Genomic DNA, 12052 nt, shown 5'->3' with positions numbered 1-12052 from the left:
GGGACTAGACAAGCTGAGTGAGTATGAGTGTGTGTGTGTATGCGTCTTTGTCAGCAATTGGTGTAGCTGAAAGCATTCATTAGAAGGGGTGTCCACAAACATTTGGACATATAGTGTGTTCTTTGTCCCATTCTGTTATATTCCAAGACTTTTGTACTACAATTCCCAGCATGCATTGCACAAATCAGAGCAAACCTTTGCAGTGCATCAGCAGAAGGGGAGTTTCATACTCTTTAAACGGGAAAATCTCACGCTAGAGGCCGTTACAGAAATGCTGGACGGAGCAAATGGTCATGTTTACAGCGGACAGGGCTACCTGAGAGTGCCCCTCTGGACTCTCCCAAAACCCAAGTACTGTGTATCCTAATTATTATGTCCCCTTTTTTATGGCAGTTCCTGAATCTGAAGCCTTACTTTCAGATGCTTGATACAAATGGCCCAGTCTAGCAGTTTCAATATACATTAATTAGCCATAACATTAGTACCAAGTGGAAAATATTGATGATCTTCATCTACAGTGACGTCTCTCAAGAGTTGCATATATAGGTGCATATATACAGTCCGTTCCTGAAGGTGATAAAGGTGTGAAAAGCATAAGAATCTTGGCCCTTTTTGATGAGAGCCAAATTATGATGGCGAGACGACTGAGTCGGGTCAGAATGTCTCCAAAACATCAGGCAGGTCTTGTGGGTTTTTCTCTGGTATGCAGTGGTCAGTACCTACCAAAAGTGCTGAAAGGAAGGACAGCTGGTGAAAAGGTGACAGGGTCATGGGCAGAGATCTTGTGGAGTCCATGCCTCGAGTGGTCAGATCTGTTTTGGTGGCATGAGGGACACCTACACCATGTTTGGCAGGTGGTACTAATGTTATGGCTGGTCGTGTGTGTGTGTGTATATGTATATGTTACTCTACAGGATAAAGGGCAGGATGGGCGAGCGCAGGGTTGGGTATTCTCTAAACTCCTTCAGGTAGCTGCGGTGCTTGCCTTTGGCCCACACAGTCATCTGCACAAAGCCAATGATGGTGAAGAAGGCCACGGGGACGCACTGCGTCATCACGGTGAAGCCCAGCCAGGAGCCCACCTGCAGGCGGGATACACACAGCACATGTTACACTCACTTATTAATGTTCTTCATAGGCATCATAGTGGAGAGAAGAACAGCAGGGGGCAGCAGCAGTTCATTGCAATAGGAAGTTGCTCCACACAGCTGAGGCTTAATGATGAGGCTGATTAATCCCAAATATATGGCATACACTATATAGACAAAAGTATTTGGACACCTGCTCAGTCACTGTGTCTTCTAAAATTAAGGGTATTAAAATGAGTTGGTCCTGCTTTTGTTGGAGTAACTGTCTCTACTGTCCAGGGAGGAAGGCTTTCTATTAGATTTTGAAGGAGCATTGCTGCGAGGATTTGATTGCATTTAGCGACAAGAGCGTTAGTTAGGTCAGGATGTTTGTTGATGATTATCACCCCACCTCATCCTTAGCTCCACAACTGAAGTAAGTATGGGATGGAGCAGCATCCCCTGGACATTTACATAATAATAATAACAACAATAAGAATAGTACTAATAATAATAATAATAATAACAACAATAAGAATAGTACTACTACTAATAATAATAACAATAATAATACTACTATTGATAGTAATAATAATAATAATAACAAGAATATGAATACTACTACTAATAAAAATAATAACAAAAATACTACTGCTACTACTAATATTAGCAACAACAACAATAATAATAACAACAATACTACTACTACTAATAAAATAATAATAACAGTAATAATAATTACAATAATACTAATAACTAAGAATACTAATGCTATGAATAACAATAATAATTAATCATATTAATAATAATGACAATCATCTGAGATTATGCTGTATTATTTGTAGTAAACCAAAAAAGTATAGCTTATATATAATATAAATTGTATAAATGATACATATTATATATTAAACGTTATTAAAACATAACAAAAGTGACATAAACATTCTGAGTTTCATTTTTTATATAATAGTATAAATTTAGGAAGTTATATTCAGTAAAAATGACATGTGCTGAACTGTGGTTTGAGGGTGTGTACTTCTTTACACAAACAACACACATTATTTACCATCAACAAAACACGCCACAGGGTGCCAAAACCTTTGCATACAGCTGTAGATATCTTTATTATTAATTATATTAAGTATGTATTAATTTTTATTAGAATTATTTTTTTATAAAAGGGAAACCTGTAAACTGCAGTATCACATCGCTTCAGGACTGGAGTTTGAGATGCCCTCATGAACTCACAGGATCAACATAATTCCCTTATTCCTAATGATAACATGCTGCTCCCACATTTCTAAGCACATGCAGTAAGTGGGTCTCACCTCGTACGTGTAATTTGGGCAGGAAACCAGTGCGAAGATCCACGTGAAAGGATTCTTGGTTGGATATGGAATCTTCTTGATTTTAGAACCTGGAATACAAAAAAAACCCTCAAGCGCTCCGGCTTTCAGTAGCCCTTGATGGAGAGCTATATTTTGCCTCAGGAGCTTACCTGGAGGTTTGAGATTGCGGAGAGTGACGTGGATGGAGAAGCTTCCCAGCTGGCAGAACTATGAGGAATCAAAGGAACACATGGGAAAGAGGAATTGGTGCGAAGGAACAACAAAGGGAGTCAGTAGGCAAAGCAACGCTCACCAGAAAAATCCCCAGTGCTGTCTTCACTTGCTGCTCCCCATAGTCTAAAAACAGACAGATTCACTCAGAAGTTCACAGCAGAGAACTGCCAAAGAGGCTGGAATCAATCATAATCCTGATGAGGATTACTTACATGGTGGCGTGTAGAGCGGATGGTTTATGTAGTAGGCCATCCAAGCAGCAAAGCACCAATAATACGAACAGTTCTGGAAGAGAAACAGCCTTCAGGACTCGTTCCACTCGTTACAGAAGGATAGTAGATGCCTGAGTCGCCAGGCTGTTGATTTGTCCACAGGTAGGAAGCTCTGGAGACTGGAGATCCCCGCCCTTGCTCTGTTGCTGACCGGATCCGTTGGGAGTGATGGACCACTCTCAACCTAGTTGCTACTTGGTCACTAGGATTAAACTGTGGTTAATAAAAATTTCCGGTGGTTAATAAAGTGTTGCTCAGTGGTTGCTAGGCAGTTGCTAAGGTATTCCAAAAGGGATTACCAAGAGGCTGCTGTGGTACCTCAAGTGGTTGGTTGGGTGGTACTAGTGTATCGGTATCATTCTGACATAAGAAGGGTTTTCCCCATTTTCTCCCCAATCTGGACCACCAACTACCCAACCCGTACGTATACCCCCCCCCCAAAATAGTCAGGGCGGACCAACACACCACACGCCACCCTTCCGACATGTGCGCAGTCAAGCCGTCCAATACACTCTGGGCCACAGCTGCCGACGGCTAGCAGCATGACTGGGATTCAAACCTCCGATCATAGTGACCACCCAAGGCCGCCCATTTGTGCAGTCCTGTCATTCCTATGGGGGGGAAACATCTGAATGGATGTCTAATCAAAAAGCTGTTCAGAAGCCTGAATCAGACCGAACAATCTGAAGATTGGAATGGTGCCGATATTTTAATAAAACATTATTATGATGAGTTTACAACGAGTCCCTGGCCCTGTTCCATACCTCCTGTTAATAAATATATATATATATATATATATATATATATATATTATATATATATCTCGGCTGATCCGATCACAAATGATAAATTCCAAAAAGCATAGCCGTTCATACCTGGTGTGTGTCTCCTGTGACCGCTAGAGATCGGATTTCTCACATCACTTCCCGGGAGAAGTTCAATGGGCTACCAATTTTTAGCTTTTTGGTTAGCTTGTGGTTCAAGTGATCGGATTACAACGTGTCCTTGAGACGCACTGTACCCCGTTCACACCTGTACTTTGAGCCGCCCAATTAGGATCGGACCACCCAGGGAACTTGTAAATGCCAGCTGGGAACAGGGCTATTGATACAAAGCACCCAAAGCTATATGAGCACTATTAGCGCCCCCTTGTGGAGAATCCTAAGCTTGCTAAATGTGAGGGAGAATCATATCTAAGAATCTCAAAATGTGAGAGAGCGCATGTACTGTATGTTATCTTCACATATTAAGTTAAGCTTCAAGAAAACTGGTCATTATTTTGGAAACAGAGGAATGAAAAAGGACCCGGGCAGTATTTCCCCCACAAAACCCTCCGGGAGATGGAGAGAGGTGCTGCCTCACCTTGAAGATGTTGCGCAGGGGCATGGTGCCGTGGCAGAAGCGATGGACAAACAGCGTTTCCAGGATCCTCTTCAGGTAATGGAAGGAGTGACACAGGCATGCTAGACTGGGGAGAACGGACAGAAGAGCGACAGAGAGCCTTCTCAGATGTTTGCTGTATTTAGGGGTCAGTTCAGAGCAGCTTCACCCCAGAGGCAACGCGGCCTCCACCGCCTTAATCGAGGACATTTCCTGGACCTGAGCCTCTCCTATCCATCAACACTACAGCCTAAAAGCAACCTGCCGCCTTCGTTTTGATGAGATACTCACTGCACGACCCAGTGCTTGCTGGTTTTGAAGTCATACTTGGGGGCGTAGATGAAGGGCACTCTGAAATAGAACATCAGGTAGATGATGAGCGGCCCAATGCACTCAGAGAGGAACACCTGGAGAGAGGGGGACAGATGTGAAGGGAGTCTGGGTGAGAGGAAAAGGAACAGGGGGTGTGGGACAGTAATAAAACACAAATGTCACTAAGTCCCCATGCACACGTTACTCTGTATGTGAAAAAAAAAAAAAAAAAAAATCTAATCTTTATTGTGGTCTGTGCAAAAGTTTGGACAACTGGCTCGGATTTAAGACCTTCAGTAGCCAATCAGGCCAGAGGCAACTCACCAGCTACAAGCTGAATCAATTTTCCAAGTATTTTAAATTCTCAGAATTTTCAAACCCTGTGCTAACACTCATCAAACATGGGCCTTTTTTCACACTGTAGGGCTAAACGGTTACTAAGGCCACGCCGTATCGTCCCGCTAGGCCGGTTGCGGTTTCCTTTTCCATTTGCTGTGTTGCTAAATCAAGACCGGGAAGTGCACACACACGGCGCCTCGTAAAAACATATGGACAGCTTTGTTCAGGCTAATGTAGCTAGCCAACACAGTTGTTAGCACTATGCTAACAGATAGCTATAGCCATGTTCTTGGCGTACTAGACGATATACAGTCACAGAATCATAAACACAGTCCAGCACAGCTGTAATACAGAAACCTTGTTTGTCTCGAGAAGGTAATGCTAGTTTCCGCTAAGCAAGCCGAGCCATGCTAATGCCGCGCTACCAATGTTGGACGTTCCCAGCGAGGAGGGAGGGGGGCGTGCTAAGCGCTGTTGGATGCTATGCTTAATAAAGTTATGTACACTTCAATCAGATTCGGGCCTCATGCAACATCGCTACCACAGCGTTAACGTTAGTAACTGTCCTTATACTTATTAGATACAGTCCTTACCATTTTCTGTACTGGAAATAAACCCAGACTCAGGATCTTACGCCACAACCAGTGGATCCCTATGTCATTAAGCTCTCCCACCGAACTGTTCTGTGGCCCCAAGTACAGTAAGCGAACCACACTGAGAAAACTGGGCCCAGCCTGGAACCGTTCGGCCATGGACTCCTGTGAGCAACTGTCTGAAGACCTTAAAAACGAAAGTCCTCCATGCCCACAAGGTTTGGGAGGGTGGGCTGTTGGGGGAGATCTCAGGAATTGTGACTGGGGCCCTAAAAATGTATTAATAGTATTTTTAGCTATGGGGCCCAGTGTAGTATTTTTTTAATGGGGCCCAAAACCTCTGGTAGTGCCCTGCCTACAGTGCAAATGTTATTAGTAAAGGCAGGTCAGGGGAGCTGTGGAGGTCAAGATGTAATCTGGGAGACTCATATGCTGGTAAGACAGTGAAACCCCCCTATATAACTGCCACGAATGTGTATGAGAATTGGCCCTCACAGTCCCCTAACCTAATCGTCATTGAAAAATTGAGGCTAGATCTTAGACTGTAAACAATCTTAAACGTTAAGACTCTCATACAAGCAAAGCCAGACTAAAGTTACACTATTCTGAGTTCTGTCAGTACTATAAATACCACCTCATGATAGTGTAAATGGTGTAAAATTACATAAGGGTCCCAATAACGTTGTCATAGCCAAGCCCCCCGCCCCCCTTGCACTACAGTTGTGTTCCCAGTAGTTAGGCCGCTGGTGAGAGAGAGGGTAATGCAGAGAGAAGGCCTGGGTCAGCACATGTTAAAAGCTCACTGGCACAAACTTAGCTCAGGAATCAGGTTCCCAAATAGTACCAAATCTGTCCTGGAGGAATCTGAGTCACTATGACATTAGCATGAAGCTCCATAGGGACCCTAGGGCAGCACTTTCAGACCTGTACCCAAGCTGATGGCTATAAACCTGCATTACTTAAAAAAGCTAAACACAGCCTGGCTGATTGGCTGACGTGGCTTTTAGGGTAACGGGTTAACTGTCAGATATCACAGGTTTCTTCAAATACATCTTGTAGGTTTAGGTTTTTACAGAACTGGGCCAACGAGGGTAAAATTCTGGTTATATAAACTATATGTCCAAATGTTTGTGGACACCCCATTCTAACGAGTGCATCCAGCTACTGTAAGTAACTGCCAACTGCAACTGCAAGCACTGCCAACTGAAAAGGCCTGTCTCCTAATGCCAGAGGTGGGCTAGAGGGGTATATAAAGCCCCCCAGCATTGAGCTGTGGAGCAGTGGAAGAACTGTGTTTTCTGGGACGATGGTGCTCATTCCATTCCTTCATTCCATCCATCGGGATGTTGAGTTAGGGAGTTGGGGATAAGGTGGGGTGGTGATCAGCCAACATCCTTTGCAATCAAATCCTCACAGCAATGCTCCTCCAAAATTGAGTTGAAGGAATTCCCAGAACAGTGGAGACAGTTACTCCAACAAAGGTAGGTTAAACTTTCAAATGAGCAGGTGTCCCTTTACTTTTGTCCATATAGTGTAATGATGCTATATATAGAACCAGCTACATTAGGGTTTCCACCAATCAAGCAATGAACCATATAAGTATGTGTGTGTGTGTGTGTGTGTGTGTGTGTGTGTGTATAAGGACCAGAATTTAGGTTTCTGGTACATTGATACAGAAGAACCTCAATGCCCACCACTAGACCCAGCAGAACCCTTGAAATACCGCAGCAGTCGTGCTACACAACAGGCAGAAAGTGAACAGGAGGTCGAAGAGGATCAACACCTGCTTTGGAAACGGGGGCAGGGAGCTTAGGTGTACTAAGAAAGAGGATATGGTTCTCAGAAGGTGAGAGAAAATTAAACTAGGGGACAGTGTGAGTCTTGTGTACACTGTTAACCGCCCGAGGTCAATCAGACAAATGGGCTTTGAAGCCCACCTTCTTCATTTGGTTCAACTCTGTAGTTCAACGACACAAGAAGAAGAATTCTGTCAGAGAAGCAGATCCTGCACGGCTACATAACACTGATATAACCAGGCTATAAACATGCCGTGACTGATTATGTCGATTATGAAGGTCATAACATTAAACCTTACGGTATCTGTCAGAATGTTTATCGGTAGTGGTAACATGACACGTAACGCACTATTTCTGGACATAATCTGTCATGATGACCAATGATGACAGCAGATGGTATCTGCCATGGCATGGCTATGCTGTGTGGCAGGGTTCAAGACTAGGACTCTATGGAGCAGATAAACATAATAAACCTACATGGCACCAATCTGCCTAATGCCAGGTGTGGGCTGGGGGGGGGGGGGTATAAAGCACCCCAGCATTGAGCTGTGGAGCAGTGGAACTGACTGTGTCCTCCTGGAATGATGGATGGTGCCCCATCCAATACTATTGGAATGCTGAGTTGGGGATTTGGGGACGAGGTGGGGTTCCTCAAGTGTAATGCTATGCTGTGCTATGTGATGCTACACTGTGTTATGCTATGCTACGTGGCTCTACAAGGGGCACCTGAGGCAGAATAACAGGGTGGTAAATAGGCAGGCCGTGTCTGTGTTTTGCTCACTGTTCCCCAGCTGATCTGTGCTCCCAGGTCTCTGAAGTAGAAAGTGGCTGTGGTTCCCACAGGGAGCTGCTGAAGAACCTCTTCATCTTTCAGGGGCTTTCCCTCTGAAATCACACAGCAAACACAACATCACTCAGCTCTCACTGCCTCCTACCGACAGGCCAAAATGTCCCAACTGCCTAGTACACACTATTATAAGGTATAGACTAACTATATACTGCATCAACTGCATGGATGTCTGCCTTGTCCGCCCTTTCCGTTTCACATTGCATTGTCATATTGAAGTGTCCATCAAAATCATCGTCCAAAACATCCGGTTCTGCGCATGCACTGTGGGTATTTAAGTATACTCAACTTTGACCCTTTCAGCATTAGAAATTAGCACGCAATTGGGACGCACCCTCAGTCACACTGTGAACGTACAGCTACTGCAGCAGTTAGTGGTTATAACAGTCACTATAGGACGGCCCTCCCTCTCCCCCATCACCCACCGTGATGCTAGCCAGTCAGCAAGTTAGGGTTCACCTGCAAATGCGCTCAGCTGTCCAATGAAGTTGCATTAGCGCCAGTTGGAAAAGATGCGTTTGGCAGACTTCATGTGACTCTAGCATGGAGGAGGCTAGCATGCTAGCATTGTGTGATTGTCCTAGCTAGTGAGTGGGAATTGGGTAGAGCTGAATTTGGGAGAAAATTGTGATGTGCTGCATCCCATCCCATACTGCAGTCCTTTCAGGAAGAGGAAATCATTGAAGGTACCATCTGGTGATCCTGTGAGCCTTATATGTTACCTCCAAAATCTATGGTACATGCTAGTATCACACAGTGCCCAGTATGCTACTTCAAACACAGTCCTACAGCAGTCCTACAACATCCAGTATTGTCCACCCTCGCCTTCCTCAAGTTCCCCCGAGGTCATAATGTAAATGATAAATCTAATTGACTGATTTATAAAAATCTATATGAAACCAACTGCACCACTGATTAATGGACCAATGGGCTGCATCCATTTGCAGCCCTATGCAGGCAGTGTCCAGCTACTCTTTCAAAAACTGAAACTACGGTCCTGCAAATCAGCTCTTTATAAATCAGTGAAGCTCCAGAGTGCACATTCACAAGCAGCAGTGTGAAACAGGATCTACTCACTGGGGTCCAGGCACAGTGACTGCCTGGCAGGATACCAGCGCTGATCTGGAGAAACAGAGTGAACACGGATTTGAATGTTACACCATGACCCTGCCAAACAGCTTAGCATCGTTATAAAAACGACAAACCCATAGACTCAGGCAGTGCCACTTACTTGACTTGTGGAACATAGACTTAATGTCCAAAATAGTGGCAGAGGGCTCAACCTGCAGATACAGAGAAAAGATTAGCATTGCTGACATTGGGGACGCCTAGCTTATTTATTAGTAACTTTTAAAACCCTATTCATTCCCTTGTGTGTGTCACAATTGATTATATTAGTAATCGAGTGATTTTGCTAATATTTATATCAAATAATGTGTAATGTTGAACCTTTCATGCAATTTTATTTACCCATTTTCTCCCATATTTGGATCACCAATTACCCGGCCCGTACGTAATCGCCCCCTATCGCATGCAATGCTCCCGATACTAGCGAGACACGTGGCAAGCCCCCTCCGAACTGCTGAAGTGCCGTAGTTTGCTTGTCTCCAATGCATCAGCCGGCAGAGGCCAGTGGTGGCCAGCATTGCGCTGGAGCGATTTGGGGATAGAGCGCCATCTACCCACCCTGGAGTGAGCAAGGTCGATTGTGCTCTCCCTAGGCCCGGCTGCTGATGTCCACCAGTGATCCTCTGATCATAGTGACAGCACCTTAGTCGCTAGACCACTCGGGGACCATCTCATGAAATTCTTAGGACTGCCATACTAACCTCCTGTATAACACACTGTACAGCAGTGTTCACTGAATATGTCTTCATTTTATACTTACATGAGTTTTTCTGTGGAAATCTGAATGTTTTTTATGTTCTATTTAATTATATGTAAGGATAGCAGCAGCGTCCTCTTCCTGCCGAAGCTAGCTAGCCTCTGTATGTTGTAGTTTTACAGTGAGTCCTTCAGCAAAGCCTATGTGGATATAGCTAGCTAATTAGAGGAGGCTGCTGATGTGTAGAGCTACGCTTAACTTGGAGCTAACTTAACAATTAGCAGGCTGGCTAACGCAGCTACCATAAGCAGTAAAACACAAAAGTGACTATAATTATGCTGCGTTATTAAACACCCACCAGTACCACCAGTACCACACACTGGGTCTTTGTATAAAACTAAGTATAACAGCCTTCATAGTATTATTTTCATGTTCTCAGTCACTCGTTTAGCCTGTGGCAGAGCAAGCAAGCTAACTAATTAGCTTAGCTTAGTTGATCTCAGTTTTTACAAGATATAGGTGCTAAATGGTTGTAAATCAATCAATAAAACACCAAAATCTAAATCTTTAACCTGCCAAATTTCTTTTACTCGCAGTAGAATTTGAACTGAAAGCTGCTAAACTGAAAGCATGTCGCTAAATAACCATTTGAAGATTTATATTCTGAGCTTCTGGATTATCGCTGTTGTCTAGGTCAGCAAAAATCCAGTCAGACTAATCTGACGTAAAGCTCTAAACACCTCGCCTCGTTTTCATTCATGTCGTATAAAGTGCATTCCTGTGTAAAATTATAGAAAATAGTATAGTTTGATTAAACGTTTTCACTCAAATTGGAGTCAACAACTGTTAGTTATGCAAATATATACGTAATTATTGTTGTTTTTAAGAAAAATGCTAAGCATGAATAGTCAAGTAATCATTTGGAAACACCAGCAAGTATCTGAACCCTGCACAGTGTGCATTCATGAGATCCTGCTGGTGTGGGTTTCCTCTTTTTGAAAAGCGACATGCCTGCCAATAGCTCGGCCTTGTGTGAGATGTGGCTTTTGAATGATCGGCACGTTTATTAAACACGTTGCAGGAAAAATGTTTAGCTAGACCAGGTTGGGAGACCTCCGGGATGTCCCGAGGGACGGATTCCTGCACAGTTCCTGTACTTGGCTAGATGTGAACTTTTGAACAGAGCAGGACTTGGGCTGCAACTGGTGACATTTCACAGGAACACAAGGACAGACGAGAACCCAGATTGAGAATCGGCCCATGAGTAAGAGCTGGAGAATGACCAAACTATGCTGGACTCCGGCCCTCAGTTGCCCAACCCATGAACGAGCCCCTGTTACTTAGTGACGTTGGCTTAGCTAGCGTTAGCATTCCAAACTGCTACCTCATCTAATTCAACTGGATACTTGTGTCCCTGTAGATCTCTTGAGGACATCTTACCTTGCTAGATCTCATGTCTAAATGTCTAATCCTCTCTCCTCTGTATGTTGTAGTTTTACTGTGACTCCTTCAGCAAAGCCGATCTGGATGTAGCTAGCTAATTAGAGGAGGCTGCTCATATGTGGAGCTGCGCTTAGTTTGGAGCTAACTTACCAATTAGCAGGCTGGCCAGCTAAACTTGCTACCTCATCTAATTAAACTGGCTACTTGTGTCCCTGTAGATCACTTGAGGACATCTTACCTAGCCAGATCTCTTTGATTTTCAGAATTTAGGAATCGACTTTTGGAAGCTTTTTGGAATTCGATCCCGTGGCGCCGAAACAGAATACGAGAATTTTTGGAATGGATCATAATGAACAACCAATCCTATCAGTGTAAACCTTAATGCATTCAAAAGCTCATGCAAGGTGCAACGTGATGACACACAAGAACACATGGCGGTGCACAGTACCTTATCTAGCAGCAGGAGCTTCTCTTTGCTCTTGGCGTCCAGGATCTCCACCTCAAAGTAAACAATTCGTTTAGCCTTTTTGGGTGCTTTGGACCTGGATTTAGACGGGGCAGGCGCTGCTTGGGCATCGTTCTTGGCCCCCTTCGCCTCTAAAGCCAAAACATCCAT

The 12052-nt window shown here is 44.0% G+C and overlaps 1 protein-coding gene across 1 annotated transcript; it reads right to left on the bottom strand.

Moving 5' to 3' along the window:
* Window positions 1-908: 908 nt before the first annotated feature.
* Window positions 909-12052, bottom strand: tecra (trans-2,3-enoyl-CoA reductase a). Its single transcript, XM_072674569.1, has 11 exons — window positions 11885-12052; window positions 9400-9451; window positions 9246-9290; window positions 8103-8206; window positions 4573-4688; window positions 4264-4369; window positions 2842-2914; window positions 2709-2752; window positions 2566-2623; window positions 2396-2484; window positions 909-1082 (listed from the first exon to the last, which is right to left on the bottom strand). The coding sequence occupies exons 1-11, from the start codon at window positions 12050-12052 to the stop codon at window positions 909-911; spliced, it is 1029 nt and encodes a 342-aa protein (XP_072530670.1).

Source organism: Salminus brasiliensis, chromosome 3, assembly GCF_030463535.1.
Source record: "Salminus brasiliensis chromosome 3, fSalBra1.hap2, whole genome shotgun sequence".
In the NCBI taxonomy this organism is placed as follows: domain Eukaryota; kingdom Metazoa; phylum Chordata; class Actinopteri; order Characiformes; family Bryconidae; genus Salminus; species Salminus brasiliensis.
The sequence above is the reverse complement of the archived record's forward strand: the minus strand, read 5'-3'. Positions and strand labels throughout refer to the sequence as shown.